The sequence below is a fragment of the Sorex fumeus genome, unplaced genomic scaffold, assembly GCF_029834395.1.
Source record: "Sorex fumeus unplaced genomic scaffold, SorFum_2.1 ptg000126l, whole genome shotgun sequence".
Classification (NCBI taxonomy): domain Eukaryota; kingdom Metazoa; phylum Chordata; class Mammalia; order Eulipotyphla; family Soricidae; genus Sorex; species Sorex fumeus.
The window spans coordinates 5,857,960-5,877,729 of record NW_026606183.1 but is presented as its reverse complement, the minus strand read 5'-3'; the positions used below and the strand labels follow the sequence as shown (position 1 = coordinate 5,877,729).

Genomic DNA, 19,770 nt, shown 5'->3' with positions numbered 1-19,770 from the left:
GATCAATTTCTGTTACCACATGTCCCCAGAGCCCACCAGCAGTGATCCCTGTGCACCCCCAGATGTGGCCTAAAAAAATAATAACTCCTGGAAGATACCCCACATTCATTCTAAGGCACTGAGTATTCTAAGCCACGCTGTGAAATAACTCCCCTCAACTTCTATTCCCTTCTCCCCCTCAGTAAAAAGCACTGAGCTAATGGAACTCCAGAGCAAGGTGATAGCAGGGGAAGAGAAATGCAGAATAAATAAAAAGCATTGTCAGCAAAGATGTTGATAAATGTTACATTTCAGAACAGATTTTAAAGCATCTGTTCCAGAACTAGGGCTGAGAAATCCTTAGACTGTAAGAAATTCAGAGGGTTCATTGTTACAACTGGCAAGAAGCCCTCAGCTATGCAGAACAAGGACCCTACTTTCCTTTGGGGCAGAGTCTCCCTTTAGGTCTACCAGCTTCTCCGGTCTATAGCAAACTGCAATCAGAAACTCCCACAGCCTCCAATCTCCTGTCCTTGTGCTTCTTGTGCTCCTTCCCACTGGCCTCCAAAAATTGCCACTTTACATTCTCTCAGACCTCTGTAGGATCCACTTCTGCCATCCCCTGTAATCTGTCCATATTTAAGTATTGCCCCAGTGGAAACTGAGGTAGTGGAAACTTCTGCCCCAGGCTTCCTCTGCCTAAAGATCACTTAGGTAAACCAGCTTCAAAGAACCTCAGCCCACAAACTTAAGTTCCTGACCCCACCCCTCCTTGGCCGATGGCCAGGACACCCACCGGATGGCATTTTCCTCCTGGCGTCTGCCTTCCTTTCTTCCATTTCTCATTTTCTGGCTCTCTTTCTGCTTGGTTTTGGTCAGAGTTTTAATGGTTAATTTCTAGCTTTTAGGAACCTCTTTGCCTTTTTTTGGGGGGGGGGGTCACTCCCGGTGATGCACAGGGGTTACTCCTGGCTCTGTACTCAGGAATTACTTCTGGCGGTGCTTGGGGGACTGTATGGGATGCTGGGGATCGAACCCGGGTTGGCCGCGTGCAAGGCAAACGCCCTACCCACTGTGCTATCTCTCTAGCCCCTCAGAAACCTCTTTGAAGAATATCATCCTGCCCCAGACCTCCGTTGCCTTGGCCAGAAATGTCCTTCCTTCTTCCTTTCTTCCACTCTCCTTGGACTGAGCATCACTTCACAGTCGCCACCAGTTACTTGCTCTGTTGCCCTGTCCCCCTCCCATCTTGTGACCAGCAACCATAGCCTCACATCACTACTCGTGACTCCAACAGTTTCACATTCTGCCCCCACGAGACTGGGGCAGCTTGAAGGCAAGAGAGGGGCCAGCTAATGCCACCGTGTTAAAATGAACAGGAACCGTGCAGCGCAAGACCACTAGAGAATGCCTTTGCTCTCACCATAAATGCTTTTATTAATGAGTTTTATTTTTCCAGAAAAACGTAAGTATATATGATGTCATGGGGTTCCCAGTTTACCTGGGTGAAGTAGGGAGGAGCGAGGTGGCAGCCTGGAGAAGAGACTACACGGATAAGGCAGGGAGACAAGGAAGCCCCACACCCCATCCCACCCACCCCACCATGGCAGTAAATTCCTGGGAAGTAAGAAAACCAATAGCGCCAAGGCTGTGAAAACTCACCTTGTGAGTGCTGGAACTAAGGCCTGATGAGATGTTTACCTGCAGCAACACAGACCCAGAGAAAGGCTGGACCCCCACCACCATCAGAGGAAAGCTCCAGCTGGAAAGACCAGAAAGAATTATGCATGTGCTTCCCCCAGCCCGTGTGCTGCCTGTGCCCATATGTTGCTGCTGAGTGCATGTGGTGCCTGACCTAAAACATGTGTCACTTGCCTCACCTCTTGAGATGTGGACTTTGATACTTTCATATCATATCTAACACTGGAATCTGGGATTTCAGCCTTTGGAGAAGCCTTTGTTCTCTCTTGAGCACCTCTCTCCTCTCTCTCTCTCTCTCTCTCTCTCTCTCTCTCTCTCTCTCTCTCTCTCTCTCTCTCTCTCCAACCTCCATCCCCCTCAAAACCTCCAAATAAAATCTGGTGTTTTGTTTGTTTTTGCTTTTGGGTCACACCTGGCGATGCATGGGGATTACTCCTGGCTCTGCACTCAGGAATTACTCCTGGCGGTGCTCAGGAGACCAGATGGGATGCTGGGAATCGAACCTGGGTCAGCTGCATGCAAGGCAAATGCCCTACCTGCTGTGCTCTCGCTCCAGCCCCCCAAAATCTGGTGCTTTGGTTATATGTTTGTTTTTAACTTTACTGCTTGTCTCCTCCTGAAATTCTTTTCTCAGAGATAGATGAGGACCACAAAGGCCTGGGTAGGGTGAGGACTGACTGGCCTGTCTTGCAAAGAGTGATCCTCGCTCCAGCCTGAGTCCGCGGCTCCCCAGGGAATCAGGTGGTGGGATGGTGGGAATGAACTCCGGTGACTCAAAGAGCAAGTAGACGTTAGGTGTGACTTGGCGGCTGCCTATGGAGGGTGGTGGGACGTGCAGTGTAGAGGCTGATCACAGACTTGATCAGTCTTAGAATTTTCAGCCATTATCGGGGTGGCAGAGGTGAACTCGGTAGAAAGTTGCAGATTACCTTCTTGAGGCGGCCGTCTCTCTCACTTCACGGAAGTCACCTGCGGACCCCACTGACCTGACTGCTTTCTCTCTATTCACTTTTGGCGCCCCAGAAACGGCTGGAAAGAATCTGCAGCGGGCCTTGCTCTTTGCAGGTCAGCCAGTACCTAGACCTTCCCCAGTCCGAGACCTCACAGAGGGTGTGAGATCTAGGACTGGGTTCCCTGGAGTAGAAAGCACCCAGGACGCATCTCAGGAGGGGAGGACCAGATGCACGGTCTGGCAACACCTGTATGCAGGTGACACATGCGCACAGCAGTAACACAAGGGCACGAGAGCAGCACGTGGACTCTGGCAGCTACTGGGTGCCTGCCCTGCTCAAGTCGGCTTTTGGAGGGTTTCGCAAGCACGCGCCCCACGAGGGCAGCCTGGGAGCAGCTGATGGTCCTTTCCTGGTCTTTTTCCAGGTGGAGCTTCTCTCAGAAGGGGGGGGGGTCCCTCCTTCTGGGGGCCCGCAGTGAGCCAGCTCAAGGTCTCATCAGTTCCCGGGTCCACAGATGGGTCCTGGCAGCCTTCGGGCCAGCGGGTTTCATTCATTTCTTCCTAAGAACCCATGGCCCTGGAAGTCTCTATCTGCTGCCAGCTGCTTCAATGCGATAGAGACAGTAGCATGGCATTTGCATGGCATTTGCATGACAGATGCCAAGGGTCTCCTTCCAGAAGCCTTCCCCGCTGGCCCCGGGTCCCCGCGCTCCATCCAGCACGACGCTTTTCGGAAGCGTCTGTTCCCCGCTAAGTGCCCCGCGCTGCCAGGCCGCTCCTCGGTTCCGGGCCCCGGTGCCCGCGGCGGCCGCGCGCCCCGCTCCCCCTGGCGGCGACGCCCCCGTCTGCAGGCCCCGAGCCCCGCCCCAGGCCCGCGGCCGCCCGGGTCGGGGAGGGGGGCGCGGCGGCGGCGGCGGCGGCGGCGGCGGCAGCGGCGATAGCGGCGGCGGCGGAGCAAGATGGCGGCGCTGGTGCGGTGCGGCCGCCGAGCGGCCCGCGGCCTCCTGCAGCGAGCCGGGCCCTGCAGCCCCCCGGCCGGGCTCCGGTGAGCAGCGCCGCCCTTCCCGGGCGCGGCGGCGGCGGCGACGGGCGCGGGGCGCGGGGCTGTGTCCCGTCAAGGCCGGGCCCGCGGGGCGGTTGAGGGGCCGCGCTGAGGCGGCGGCGGCGCGGCGGCGGCGGCGCTTCGGGCGGGCGCGGCCCAAGGTCGCGGGGAGGACGGCGCCCCGGGGCCCGCGGACCTTGACCTTGCGGAGCCGCCGCGGCCCGGAGCGGGGACCGGGACTCCCGGCGCGCACGGAGCGGTTCCTCCGTCTGGTGGGTGCCACCGGCCGCCGCAGCGGGGGGCGTTGGGGGGCGCGTGAGTGCGCGCCGCACTCTCGGGCTCGTGGGTCGGGCTCCGCGCGGGTCCGGGGCCGCAGTGTTTTAGATCGCTTTGGGTTCCGGGTTCGATTCCCTGATTTTGTCACTTGGCAAATACACAGCGGTTTTCCTAACAGGAGGGTCATTGCAGTGGTTTCCCCCTCCCCCCTTTTTTGTGGGGGGCGGGGAGGGTCACAGCAGCGATGCTCAGGGGTTACTCCTGGCTCTGCACTCCCTGTCGGTGCTCGGGGACCATATGGGATGCCGGGGATCGAACCCCGGTCTGCCGCGTGCAAGGCAAACGCCCTGCCCGCTGTGCTATCGCTCCAGCCACTCATTGAAATGTTTTTTTTTTTTTAATGCTAGCTTATTTTCGGTGAAATAATTAGCCCTGTAAGAAATGCAGGTGGGGCTTGACAGTGAAAGAAGTCAAGTGGCAGTGGTAATAGTGCAAGGATCCAGCCCGCAACCTCCCTGTTTGTGAAACTACTAAGATGGCCCAGGCCTTGTGTTATGACATGGCTTATTGAATGCAATCCAGACGGGATCTTAAGTAATGGGATCCGCAGAGAGATGAGATGGAACCTTCTGAAGAGGAACAGGAGCCACACAGACTTTTCAACCAGTTTGAAGGCTTCAGGCCCAGTGCCCTTCCTACTATCTATACGTTTTGTTATTAACGAATTTCATATCTGTTTCCAAGTTCACTAATAAATTATCTTCATTTTTTAAAATTCTGTTGAATTCTGCAGGTCAATTTTTTCTAGGCATGAAAAACAAACTCATCAAATTTATATTTTCTTCTTTCCAAGAAAGCTGAATTGAAGATTATGAACATGAGCTAACATGTTCAACTAAATTGCCCAAGGTCAGGAAAGCTGGTTGATTGGAGGTTTGGGCTGGCTGAGCTCAAATACTCCTGACACAGGAGACTGTATCTCTTTTCAACCTATGGGGTCTTAACTCACTCATGCAGTCCCCTCTACCTTTTGACTACTTCCTCCTGCACCCTAGTCTGCCTTAACAGTAGATATTCTCGGGGCTGGAGCAATAGCACAGAGGGTAGGGCATTTGCCTTGCAACGGCCAACCTAGGTTCGATTCCCAGCATCCCATATGGTTCCCTGAGCACTGCCAGGAGTAATTCCTGAGTGCATGAGCCAGGAGCAACCCCTGAGCATCGCTGGGTATGACCCAAAAAGAAAAAAAAAAAAACCAAAAAAACAGTAGATATTCTCTAAGGCATGATGCAGACCTAGTGTATTCACTAATTTGGTCAAATATTGCATGTAAATAATGTCTTAGAAAATCTGTAGAATAGAGCACAATATCTCAGTCTACCACTGAGCTGTTATGAATCTGGTAAAGTTAGGTGAAATCTGGTAAAATCTGGTGGCTATGAACTATTTAAATAGGAATGCCAAACAGGCAATTGTCCTGCTTGACCGGTTACTTCCTACCTTAAACCAGATATCTGAATTCCAGGTAACACGGCAAGTTATACCAGCAGATGGGAATGCTAAATGTTAACTGTTGGCAGAAACATAAATTTCTTGAATTATTGTATTTGGTTGAGAGCTTTCATGATAAAACTTTTTAAACTATAGAAATATATGCGATTGCTTAAAAGGGACTATAGAAAAAGAAGAGGCTGGAAAACAGACCTGCGATGTGTGAACATTTGCACACTGTATAGGACCGAGAGGTGGCACAGTGACTGGGGACGAGCCCGTGAGGTCGGTGTCACTGCCTGGGGGAGTGGGTATTGCAGAGAAAGACTGGTCAGCTGTGCCAGATGGTGGGAAAACCCGAACTTGCCAGTAGGGGGCTTGCAAGTGACCTTGCAAGAGTGTTTTCAGAGAAGTGGGAACTCTTCCTGGGAGACTACTCACCAGAATTTCTCCCTTAGCACTCTGCGCCAGGGACAGTTGTTGAGCTGCACTGTGTCCTTGAGGTACTCTGTATCTAGAATTTAGCTCCCCTTTACCTTTAAGTTGCTTACTCCTGCTGGCACCTCTCCCTCCGGTACACATCTCACATTCAGTGGCACCAGCCAGAAACAGGGGCTTTTCCCAAGTGCCCCCCGCCCGCCCCCCCCCAGCTTTCTCCCTTCTGGTCTGTTGCCAGATCTGTTAGTTCCGTCTCTAGCAGGTCTTGACTCTCCCTTCTCCATTGCCACTGGCATCACATCGGGATTCCTATGAAGAGAGTGGACTGAAACTCATTGGTGAGGGGCTGGAGTGATACTACAGCGGCTGGGGCGTTTGCCTTGCATGAGGCCGACCCGGGTTCGATTCCCAGCATCCAATATGGTGTCCTGAGCACCGCCCGGAGTAATTCCTGAGTGTAGAGCCAGGAGTAACCCCTGTGCATCGCCGGCTTGACCCAGAAAGCAAAAAAACATAAACAACAAACAAACACACAAAAAAAAACCTCTGAGCAGTATTTTTAATTTATTTTGTGGGAGGGAGCTGGAGCGATAAGCACAGCGGGTAGGGCATTTGCCTTGCAAGCAGCCAACATGACCGACCCGAGTTCGATTCCTCCGCCCCTCTCAGAGAGCCCGGCAAGCTACCGAGAGTATCTCGCCCGCATGGCAAAGCCTGGCAAGCTACCTGTGACGTATTTAATATGTCAAACACAGTAACAACAAGTCTTACAATTATGGAGACATTACTGGACCCGCTCGAGTAAATCGATGAACAACGGGAGGACAGTGACAGTGACAGTGATTTTGTGGGAGGGGTTTAGGCCACTCCTGGGCTCTCTGCTGGGGAAGGAGGGCATTTCCAGCAGTGCTGGGGGACTGTGATACTGGGAATAACTGATCTGCTACACTTAGGGCAAGCGCCTTCATTCCTGTACTCTCTCTCCAGCCCCAGCTTCTGTATTAGAAAGATCCTCTGTGACTAGCCCTGGTCTCTTTTCTTTGATACTACCCTCTTCAGAAAAATAAAATGTACAAAAGAAATTTGTTTTTCTTTTTTATTTTCCCCTTACCTTTGTTTTTTGCAATAACCAAGGTTTGTACTCTTCATTATGGTACACCAGAGGTAGCAGGCTTAGCTGTAGCCTCTGGATACCAAACAGGATTGTATTTTAGCATTGAGGCAGTACTAAGGATTGAACTCTCAACCATATGCTTGTGAGGCAGGTACTCTACTTCTAAGCTATCCATGGGCCCTATAAAATTTGATTACAGTGTGGGACATTCTAATGTGGAGTAACAATTAGATATTGTAAAATTATTTTTCTTCGATGTAATAATTCGATATGCCAAACACAGTAACAACAAAGTCTCCAATGGAGACGTTACTGGGCTCACTCTAGCAAATCGATGAACAACAGGAGGACAGTGACAGTGGCAGTAATAATGGTATCATGGTTTTGTCTTTGTTTTTAGGAAACGCATGCTCAACTGTTTATTGAAGTAAATGATGTCCGCATTCTACTTTTAAATGGTTTGGTGGGGGCTGGGGGGCCAAAGAGATAGTATAGGAAAAAAAAAAAGAGATAGTATAGGAATTATCGTACTTGCCACACATGTGGCCAACCCCAGTTCAATCCCCAGCACCATATGGTCCCCCAAGCACCATCAGGAGTGACCCCTGAGCACAACCACATATGTCCTTCTCCATTAAGAAATGGTTTGGTCAGGCCCAAGGATGACTCAAATGGTTGAGCCACGTATTTGGCATACAAGAGTTCCAGGTTCAGTCCCCAGCACCCATGATCCCCTGGGCACTACTGGGTATGACCCCAAGAAACAAAAATGAATTTAAAGTCAATTAAAGAAAAATAATTTGATCAAAGAATAAAGCAATATAGAGAGATGATTAAAAATTATAATCAATTTTTTCATCAGTTGCTGGGCCAGTAGATCATCATATTCATTGAATTAAGATGAAGTTAAAATTCATTAGAATACTTCATTGTATTTCATATATTTCATCTGTTTGGAATTTTTCAGAATAAAATGTTGTGTAACAGCTCACCATAGCAACTATGTGAAACACAGATTTATAATGATCAACAGTGCGTTTGGTAGTAGGAAGGAAATGGGAGAACTTTAATGCAAGACTCTTCATTTTGGGAGAGTTTGTTTTGTTTGGGGGCCACACAAGCAATGCTCAGGGGTTATTCCTGGCAGTGCTCAGGGGACCACATGGGATACGGGATCAAACCCAAGTTGACTGTGTGCGGGCAGACTCCCTACCCGCTGTACTATCACTCTGGCCCCAAAAGAATCTTCTTTGGATCTGGCCTTTTAGTTTCTTTCTCCCCCTCAGCTCTGCCACATTCACCTGCACCTTGCCTTGTCCAATATAGTTCTGCTTCTTAGAGTACCCTTCCTCCAGGGGCACTTACTAGCAAGTTAGTTGCTCCTCTTTCAAGTCTTCCGCACTGCAGTTGCTTCCTCAAAGTGTCGATCCATGTCTTCTCCAAACTTAGGTTCCACTTCCTCTACCCCAGCCACCACCTTGTGATTCCAGGCTGAGATGTGTTTCCCCTTCGACCAGCAAACAGAGCCCTGAAGTGTGGCCCCACATAACACACAGCTAGTAGATCCTTGATGATTGAATGAAGTCCATGGGGGTTGGAGTGTAGCACAGTGGGTAGGGCGTTTGCCTTGCACGCACCAACCCTGGTTTGATTCCCAGCATCCCATATCCCCGAGCACCACCAGGAGTAATTCCTGAGTGCATGAGCCAGGAGTAACCCCTGTGCGTCGCCAGGTGTGACCCAAAAAGCAAAAATAAATAAATAAAATGAATGAAAGAATGAATGAAGTCCATTACACAGGAGCTGGAGAGAGATACGGGAGTTGAGGCACTTTGCCTTGCATGCAGCTTTCCCTATTACACAACTACTATTTGTGGTCTCATGGTTAAATGTAGATTCCATTTGCCTTTAATCTGTTCCAGCCCCACCATCTTGCATCCCTATGCAGAATCTGTGTCATCTTTTCACCTCAGGAGTGTTTTATTTTTTTGTTTTTGTTTTTTGTTTTGTTTTGTTTTTTGGGTCACACCTGGCAATACACAGGGGTTAGTCCTGGCTCTGCACTCAGGAATTACTCCTGGTGGTGCTCAGGGGACCATATGAGATGCTGGGAATCGAACCCAGGTCGACCGCGTGCAAGACAAACGCCCTACCCGCTGTGCTGTCACTCCAGCCCCAGGAGTGTTTTTTTAATGCCTCTTCCCCAATTCATCCACACTGCCATCTTCCTAACCCAGAACAATCCAGACTCACCCAGTGAGTAATGAATGCCTTCTGCATGCCTGCTACTGCTGGCCATGGAACAAGAGCCGTGCTCCCTGATGGTTATTGCTGTGCTCCACTCACCTCCCTGCCAGGCTTCTTTTTATACTCAGGTCTTTCATTTGGGAGGTGCGAGGGTGGACAGCTGGTGGTGCTTAGGGGTTCTTCTGTCTCTGCACTTGGGAATCACTTCAGGAATCTTATCAGGTGGGGCTCTCACTGGCTTGACTGAGTGCAAGGTAAGTGCCCTACCTGCCGTACTATCGCTCTGCCCCACCCCCACTGCCCCCCCAAATGTGTTAGCATTTCACTCTGTACTGATAAAGTGCAGCTGATAGCCTGATACACAAGAGCCTGACTGCCCTGCCTCCCTTGGCGTTCTGTTTTCTCTTCTCTGTTCTTTCTCCTGTGCCCTGTTCTCTTGCCTAAATGGATTCTTTGCTGTTCCAGAAATGTACCATGTATTTCCATGACTCCAGGCCCCTGGATATTTTCCTTTTGACTGGGATTTTTTTGGGGGGGGGGGTCACACCCAGCGATGCTCAGGGGTTACTCCTGGCTCTGCACTCAGAAATTACTCCTGGCAGTGTTTGGAGGACCGTATGGGATGCTGGGAATCTAACCCAGGCCAGCCGCATGCAAGACAAACTGCCTACCCACTGTGCTATTGCTCCAACCCCTTGACTGGAATTATTACCTGCCTTGTCCACCTTTCTTGCTTCTCTTCCAAAACAGAATCAAAATGTCCCCACCGAAATCCGTCTTGTCCCTTCTGCCAGGCCAGTGGGGCTTTCCCTTTATCCCCCACTGTGTGTATGTCATAGTATCTGTGACTCCTCTTATTACTGATTCCTTTTTCTCCCATAACACTAAATAGACTAGACATCTGGCTCATCTTTATGTTCATAGAGCCTGGAACCATGCTTCTGCTCTTGTAAAGTAATGGAATGTGATTTTATGCATCCTTTGCAAAGTATCATAAAACATAAATACAGTCTGATCATGATTTGAACAGAATCTGTCAAGAATCACTTCCCGGATCTTATCACCGTGCTAGATGGATCTGGCACAATAGGCGATTTCGGCCGTATGACTTACACTCAGCAGATTTTAGAGTTTAACGGTCCATTCATTGGGAATGATGCTGAGCCAGATTTCTCCATTCGTCAAGACAACTGTGAACAGTACAGTGGCTTAGAGCACCTTCTGTGTAAGCAAATGATCACAAGTTCAAATCCTTGGTGTTCCTCATGCACAGAACTCAATCCTGGCAACTCTTGAGGTAACACACACTATTTCCATAGCCAGGTGTTCGAAACTACCACAAAAAGGTGAGCACCATAAATAACTAAACAGATGCATAAGGAACACGGCCAGGAAATGCACCTGAGAAGCACTTCTGTATCTACCGCAGGGACTCCAAGCAAGCACCACAATCATAAGTGTGTTTCAGCTGGGAGGAGAGTTCCAGTAGTCACATGTGCTAGCACTGCACCTCGAGGAGGGCTCAATAATCCCAGTGAGCACTGTGGCCATGAAGTGTAGTCACTACTGAGCACCAAAGCTAAAAATATATTAGCACCTCAACCTGCTTGTGTGTAAATAACCCAGTCATGTCAATAGCAACAAAAAGAGGAAGGGGGGCGGGGGATGGAAGGAGTAAAAAAAAAGTTAGGACTTTATTATAGAGTTCATGTTTATCTTGTGGAACAGTTGGGAATTTGCGTCATATGAGAGGCTTTTTTTCTTCCCTCTTATTTAAATTCCAAGTCTCTTCTTGCATACCAGAGGTGGTTCTTTTCCTTGGCTCCGTGTGTTTGAGTCGGCCTAATTAGCAGATTTGAAATAGCATGCAAAATTATCAGTGTTTCCATAACCAGGAACTGTTTCCTATGGACCTCCTATATCAGCATCCTGATCTTATTTTGAAAAGATTCTGCACATTCATAGTGGCTACTTGGGAAAAGTCAGAAAAGGTCATTTGTGTGTGGAGCAAAGATCAGATCTATAAAAAGCACATTCTAAGAATCCTGGATGGAGATGACAGCTATCAGTTGCAAAGGGGATTGCTTAGAGGTCTGGGCACAGGCAGCAGGCTATGTTGTGTGCAGTTCCATATGTAAGACATTCTGGGGAGGGCGAAACTTTAGCTGCATACAACAGATTTATGCTTGTTGGTAATTAGAAGTAAGGAGAAGAGTGACTATGAGTTTTTGGTTCTGCGGGGCCATATAGCTGTTGGTACTCAGGACATCGTGTTTGGGATACATATGTAGTACCACGGATGAAAACCAGGTTTGACTGGATGTAAGGCAAAGGTTTTACCCTCTATACTACCTTGCTCGAAAAGTGAATATGAATGGAAGAAGTTGGGTGGGAGTAAAGGAACTTCCATATCTTATGTTAGTCTAGATAATGTTCTACCACCCCAAAGTGAATTTTACTGTATGTAAGTTTAAATTAAAATGAAAAAAAAATACGCCCTTTGACAACAGAATGGTGATTAGCAGAGGAGAAGGATAAAGGCAGATGAAACAAATGAGTAGGGGGAATAGTATGAATGGTTGGATGGTCTGGTAACTAGAACTTTAGTGGTGAATGCAGCGTGGTGTAGTGTATATGCTATACAGTTAAGAAGCTATATTCTTGGACTGGAGCAATAGCACAGCAGGTAGGGTGTTTACCTTGCATGCAGCCGACTCGGGTTCGATTCCCAGCATCCCATATGGTCCCCTGAGCACCGCTAGGAGTGATTCCTGAGTGCAAAGCCAGGAGTAACCCTGAGCATTGCCGGGTGTAGCCCAAAATGAAAAAAAAAAGCTATATTCTTGAAACTGATAGAGTATTTGAATAGACCAATGGTCTGTCAACATTTTAAAATGGTGAAATGGCTGTTATTTGATTATTGTGATGTGCAGTTAAGAAGAGAATGAGTCTAAGCAAGTTTTAAAAAATTTTTTGGCTTTTTGAGCCACACCCAGCAATATTCAGGAGTTACTCCTGGCTCTGCACTCAGGAATTACTCCTAGTGATGTTTGGGGGACCATATGGGATGCCAAGGATCGAACCCAGGTTGGTCGCGTGCAAGAAAATTTCCCAACTGCCTTGGCTCCCCCTAAGTTTTAAAATTCTAAATTTCATGTTTACCTTTATGATTTCTTAGCATTCACTTTTATTATGTTTTGGGGCTAACCCAACCATGGTCAGGGCTTATGCCTACCTTTGTACTCAGGGATCACTCCCGGTGGCTTTGATCAACCATATGGACTGCCAGGGATTGAACCTGGCCCACTTTTAAATATTTTAACTAATTTAAGGACAGCACAGCGAATAGGGCGTTTGCCTTGCACGCAGCCGACTTGGGTTAGATTTCTTCGTCCCTCTCGGAGAGCAGGCAAGCTACCAAGAGTATCCTGCCCACACAGCAGAGCCTGGCAAGCTCCCCGTGGCATATTCAATATGACAAATACAGTAACAAGTCTCACAATGGCGACGTTACTGGTGCCCGCTAGAGCAAATCGATGAACAACAGGACAGTGCTACAGGGCTACAGTTTAAGTATGGATGTATGGGACAAGAAAGATAGTATACAGGGTAAGGCATTTGTCTTGCATCTTGTGATGCCACCACCAGAGAGCACACTTGAGCACAGAAACAGGGCTCGGCCCCAGTAGCCCACTAAAAGAAATACTAGATGCATAGAGAAATAGTTCAGATATTCAGGAGCTTATGTGATTTGTATTTGTATTGATGGTACAATTCTGTGATAACTATTTCCATATGACTTTCTCATATCAACCATGCATGTTGATCTACCTCTTTTAATGAATAGTATTCTGATTTTTCATATTCTTATAATCACAAGTTTCTCCTTTTGCACTTGATTCTGCTTCTGCTACTTCCAGTGTTTTCTTGGAGCCAGGGAGACAGGTGAAAGGACTTTGTTTTCAGGAGACCCAGGTTTGATTCACAGTGCAATCTGGTCCTCCAAGCAATAGGGTGTGACCCCAAACCTCACCCCCCCACACACACACACACAAAAGTATATGCTGTTTGAATGGATAGAGCAACGCCTTAGGTGCTTATGGCATGTTCAATTTGTTCAATGAATTGATAAATTTATAAGATAACATATCATGTGATACTGCCAAAGGTCACTGAAGTATTTGTATCACTGATTAATCTAATTTTTATAATTATTGTTCCATAGGGGACTGACATCTTCAAGTCATAGACGCCGAGAAGATAGCTGGTTAAAATCCTTATTTGTCCGGAAAGTTGATCCAAGAAAAGATGCTCACTCTAATCTCCTAGCCAAAAAGGAAACAAGCAGTTTATACAAATTACAGTGTGAGTGACAGGTTTGATATTTGCATATTTGTTTTTTTTCTTTGTTTATAAATTTATCTTTGAATTTTTTTGTTTTTCAGTTCACAACGTTAAACCAGAATGCCTAGAAGCTTACAACAAAATTTGGTGTGTATGCCAAACTGTCTTTTACTTAGGAAAAGCTAGTGCTTTTCATGTTTGTTGGTTTAGCTAACATTTGATAGCACAGTGAGATCTTTGATTCCTCTTCTTAAACCCAAATGTTTAAATTGAGTTCTGTGTGGGATTATCAAGGGCATTGGGATTTTAAGCACTACTTAGTTAAGTCATTACTTGAACTATTGAAAAGACAATAAGGTCTTAGAATGTTACTTGTTTCTTAAGATGTAAGGAGCTGTCTAGTCCATCTACTCATCCAGTGTTTCTATAGACTTTCTGACTGCCTGTGCTTAAATACATTCAGACATTTCATCTGTTGACAGCTTTGAATGTCAGAATTAGAGCTCATATCTCTGTCTTCTGTTGTTCCCAATTTTACTCCTAAATAAAAATGCCTCTTGGGAGTCTTATGTATATTTGAATATAGTTGCCATTTCTTCTCAAATCTTTCATTCCCCAGGATCCAGGTCTCTTTAGAAAATTACGTGCAATTAGATTCATGCATCCTTAGAGCATTAATTAACTTTAAGCTCAAAAATAGAATTAAGCTCATCAATTCTTTATTAACAAAAATGGTATATAATGATCAATTATGAACAAACATAAGTCAAGTGATTTTTTTCACCTATAACAACTGCTTTTGTGATAAAATAAATCATCACCAGAATTGGCATAATTTGCAGAATCAAAGATCTTTTATTGTGTTGGGGTTTTTTTAAGGCAGTTTGGGGAACTGTAGTGTAGATTTTTTAGCAATTCTTTTAATGCTGAGATTATTCTTTTTTTTTTTAAATGCTTCTAAGTCTTTTCTTATAAAATGAAATTTTTCTCAGTGCTGATGTTTCCCTGGATTTTCTTTTCTGTCTTGCTTTTGTCACTTCATCCTGTCTTTAGATTTCTGTCTATTCATATTTCTGTTTGGATATCTTGCTCTCATTTCAAACTCAGCATATAGAATCACCTTGCTCTTTCAGCTTCCTATATATGTCACTCACCATGGTTTTTTTTTAACTCTTCCCTTAGTTGTTTATTATTAAGTAGTCACTAAGGATCACGTATCCTTTATTTGATAAGCGTTTTGGTTCTCTTTGTTTTTCATCCTCCATCCCCCTCTCCATCTCACTTGCCTGTTGAAGTCCTATTTCCAAGTAGCCTCCTTTCTGAACTGCCTTTCTTGCTTTGAAACTGTACCTGTATCTTTACTCCACCCTGAAATTCATTACCCAAAAGTCTGTCAGATTGATCTGCTCGAGTTCTATTTTCTCATTCATCATGTTTTTTCTTTTCTCTGAAACTTTCAGCAGCAACCTGTATCCAGTACATAAAGACTTAACTCCTGCCTGGTTTTTAGGGACCCAAATAATGAGGTTCTTCCCAACCCATCCAGTTCTGGGTACAAGTACTATCTACATTACAACCTCTGTTCAGGTAAGGCCAGGCTTCGAAGAGCAGATTTGGCCCCCCTGCCCTAAAAAAAAAGGATTGATTTTATTGATTTTTGTATTGGTGAAAAACCTAGGCCTCATTGCTCAACCCCGGCCCCTTTCTGGAACCAGTGTGGGTTCTCTTTAAAGGCTTCCACCTTCCATGTGACTCTAATTCAAGGAGAAAGAGAGATTCATTTCCATTTTCTCAACATAATACATCTTTCTGCACCCCTGATTTCTATCAAACCCATGTCATTTCTAAGAATTCAGTTAATATCATCTTAATTTTTAAAATAAATGTCACACTTCAAAATATATACAGTGTGGTCATGTAACTGGGTTTTAAAGATGTTTATTTTTTTTCTGCTTTTTGGGTTACACCTGGCGATGCACAGGGGTTCCTCCTGGCTCTGCACTCCTGGTGGTACTCAGGGGACCATATGGGATGCTGGGAATCGAACCCGGGTCGGCCGCATGCAAGGCAAACACCCTACCCTCTGTGCTGTCTCTCCAGCCCCAGGGTTTTAAAGATGTTTAAGTATTCATTCAGACAGAGGACCAGAGATTTTCTCTGTTAATATCATATCACATACACTCATCCTGATGCCCCAGCATCTGGTGGTTAGCCAAATATCATTCATTGTCAGCAAATAATTGGAACTGGTTTCATCTCTGACCCATTTTGTATACTTCTGCACCCATTACTGAATCTGTTATGCTCTTTCATCATTATTTTTCTATTTAAAATTGTGTGGGTTTCAGATATTCTCTTGGTGTAGTATAGTCATCCCTGTTCCCTTTGCATTTCCCTATACATTCAAGTCTTTACAACAGGAACATTTATAGGGAGTGAAACTGACCCCTCTGATAAACTGACACTGCTGTGACCGGTCACTGCTTTGCTCCCGCTCATGTGTAGTCAGTAGAAATGAACTGAGTGGTTATGTGTTCATTGTGGGATTATGTGGTGCCTTTCTCCTCAACTGGTTGAATTGAGTAGAACCTAATTTATTTTTCATGTTGTATCTTTAATTTGTCTTCTTTTACCACTTTGATGCCCTTTGGGACTGTCGGGGTTGGGCTGTTTCCAAACTGTTGTGTTCTGTCGTCCCCCTTCCTGAAGTCAACTTATTTTCTGCCCTGTTATATCTCTGCCCACACACGCCAGTTCTGTTGTCTCTCCTATCATAAACATTCTTCTCTTTTTTTCATTTCCTTTGCATTCTTTCTCTGCTATTCCCAGCTCTTTCATTTGTCCTCTATTTGAAACCAGCAGAACTTAGCTTTTATAAACACTGCCATTTCTAAGTACTTCTTTTTTGTTTTCTGAAATGAAAAATTGGCATATAGTTCCTGGAATCTTGGGACCTTTGACTCATCCTTACCATTTTTAATGACTATTCTTGAGCTGCTTACAACTGTTGTAGAGAGTTAAGACAACATGAGATTCTATTATGTGAGATGTGAGGATACAACAGAATTCAGTTCAAAGATTAGTTCTTCACATTGTTTTAGCATAAAGTAAGCTGTTGTCACTTGTCAGGACATAGGACGATGACCTTTCTCCTGTTACTGATCATGTGCTGTCCACCTGCTAAATTTTTTTTTCACTTGGTCAATTTTTTTGTTTAATTAGTGTTGGTATTTCTTCTCTTTAAGTCAAGAGATATTGCCAAAGATTCATGAAGATAAACATTACCCTTGTACTTTGGTGGGGACCTGGAACACGTGGTATGGCGAACAGGATCAAGCTGGTAGGAAGCAGAAGTGTTTAGAATGAGCACTTGTTCCCTAAGTCTTTTCTGTAATAATTTAATATTTGATTTGTTGCTTGTTTTTTATTATCAAAGTTTTCCTGTAATTCATTGCAAAAACTCCTTTTGTAAATTGTAATATTTTAATCTGTTTTCGAAGCTTTGTGGTATAATCCATAGGCCAGCATCTGAAACACTGCCGTGTATACCTACCTAGAGTATAGATAAGCTCAAAGTATCATGAAACTCTTAAGTATATATTATCTTTTAAAATATATTTCAGTTCACCTCTGGAGGTATGAGGGCGGCTATCCGGCTCTCACAGAGGTCATGAATAAACTCAGAGAAAATCAGGTAATGATTGTGTGTGAAAACTGTTTACTTAGACTAGATGATAATGATAATAGATATTTGTACAACTAAGTAGATTTTCTGTCAAAATTCTTGTCAGTGTTTTATATACAATATTTTATTATTTGAGGTTATAAAACAAAGTTGTTGTAATATTATTGAAATAGCAGTTTTTATTGTAAAAGTCAACTGGTACTTTGAAACTGACAAGTCAGCCCCATGGACACAATAAATCCTAAATTACCTAGTATAGTTTTAGAAACTGCCAACCACATATTTATAGCCTTTACCTTTGGCTGACTTTCTCATTCCCCTCTTTATGCTTGTTAATGAAGAGAATTTTAATAGCACGTTATTAAGAATGAAAACCTTTTCTGTTAGACTCCCAGTTTAAATATAAATGGCTTTGGATCTTCCGATGTTTTGTGGTCTCCACATTACCTCTCTTAATAGCTGTCAGACACTGTTAGGAGAACCCATAAATGTACAAAATTAAATTTGTTTTCATTGTTACTGAGTTTGGATGACCATAGAGTTTTTTCATCGAAATAAGAACACTTTTTTGGTTTGGTTTTGAGTTTGGTTTTGAGGACACCCCTGGAGGTGTTCAGAGCTTATTATTGGCTCTGTGTTCAGGGATCACTGTCAGCTATGCTCCGGGAACACATGTGATGCTGGGAATCAAACCCAGGTCAGTCATCGGGCAAGGACCATACCCACTGTACTATCTATCCAGCCCTAAACATGATCTGAAACACTTTTGAAAGTATGAAAGGATCTAAAAGTTAAGGTTCAGTAGAATGTGACTGGGATTATCTTGGGCCAATTGGGGCTCCGTATGTTATAGGGAAACATAATATCCTGTAGTAGAAACAAAATATTACTAAAGGTATGTATATAAAATTTTTAAATTTTCATGAGCAAATTTTTCACTCCAAGGAATTTGTGGAATTCCGGAAGGCAAGAAGCAGTATGCTTCTCTCCAGGAAGAATCAGCTGCTGCTGGAGTTCAGCTTCTGGAATGAGCCTGTCCCACGGTCGGGACCTAATATTTATGAACTTCGATCTTACCAACTCCGAGTAAGTACTGAAATACAAATACGTGTCCTCCCAGTCTTCTGGGAAGAAGCATGAGAGCCCTCCCAAATACTGACAGCAAAATTAAACGTATATTCTGTGATGCTGTGTTTGATGTTACAGTTGGTTAACTTGTTTTATCCCATGCCCAATCCACCTCTTCTTATTTTTTTCTTCTTTCTCATTCATTCCCTTCTGCTAAGTTCTTCCTTTAAAAACAAAAACAGGGGCCGGAGCGATAGCACAGTGGGTAGGGCGTTTGCCTTTCACGCGGCAGACCCGGGTTCGATCCCTGGCATCCCATATGGTCTCTGAGCACTGCCAGGAGTAATTCCTGAGTGCAAAAATAGGAGTAACCCCAGATCATTTCTGGGTGTGACCCAAAAAGGAAAAATAAAATAAAAACAAAAACAAAACTGGATCTTTGTGCCACACCTGATTGTGCTTGGGACTTGCTCTTGGATCTGTGCCTATGAAGCATTCCTGCTGGAGCTCAGACGACTAAATAGGGTGCCAGGGGGTTGGAACCATGCAAAGCAAGAACCTTACCTGCTAGACTGTCCAGCCCCTCTTCCATCTTTTATCGTCTTTCCCACGGTTTCTGTGTTTATAATTTTTAGGTTTTGGTTTTGACCTATACCCAGTTGTGTTCAGGGGACCATGCAGTGCCAGGGATCCAACCCAGGTCTCCTGCATGCAAAGTGTGTGCTCAGTTCATTGAATAGCTCTTTTCAGCCACAGTTAAGAATATGAATGAACATATATATGTGTATATATGTATGTATGCATAATACATATATATATATATTTCAGGACTAAGAATGTACATATAAATAACATCTGTTGCAGTTGGACTAGCTCAACTAATACATGTATGATTATTGAATAAATTTAACTTTATATTAAGATAAATTCTTACAGATTGCTCGAGGCCCTCCCGTTGATCGTCGATTTGCTCGAGCGGGCCCAGTAACGTCTCCACTGGAGACTTTGTTGTTACTGTGTCTGGCATATCGAATACTCTCGGTAGCTTGCCGGGCTCTCCGAGAGGGGCGGAGGAATCGAACTCGGGTCGGCCATGTTGGCCGCTTGTAAGGCGAACGCCCTACCCGCTGTGCTATCGATATGCCAGCGATAGCACAGCGGGTAGGGCGTTCGCCTTACACGTGGCCAACATGGCCGACCCGAGTTCGATTCCTCCGCCCCTCTCGGAGCCCGGCAAGCTACTGAGAGTATTCGATATGCCAGACACAGTAACAACAAAGTCTCCAGTGGAGACGTTACTGGGCCCGCTCGAGCAAATCAACGGGAGGGCCTTTACCTTTTTATTAAGATAAAAGGGAACAATTTGTAAGAGTTGCTAGATATTTGCTAGGATCCTGATGAACTAAATGCCATTTCATTTTACTGTAAAAAAA

The 19,770-nt window shown here is 45.3% G+C and overlaps 1 protein-coding gene across 1 annotated transcript in view; it reads left to right on the top strand.

Moving 5' to 3' along the window:
- Window positions 1-3,539: 3,539 nt before the first annotated feature.
- The window catches only part of NIPSNAP2 (nipsnap homolog 2), a 28,123-nt gene continuing 11,892 nt past the window's right edge, over window positions 3,540-19,770 (top strand). The window contains exons 1-6 of the mRNA XM_056137658.1: window positions 3,540-3,677; window positions 13,466-13,605; window positions 13,686-13,731; window positions 16,830-16,924; window positions 17,208-17,278; window positions 18,215-18,355. Coding sequence (XP_055993633.1) covers window positions 3,592-3,677; window positions 13,466-13,605; window positions 13,686-13,731; window positions 16,830-16,924; window positions 17,208-17,278; window positions 18,215-18,355 — 579 coding nt within the window. The 5' untranslated portion in view covers window positions 3,540-3,591. The remainder of the gene's footprint in view (window positions 3,678-13,465; window positions 13,606-13,685; window positions 13,732-16,829; window positions 16,925-17,207; window positions 17,279-18,214; window positions 18,356-19,770) is intronic.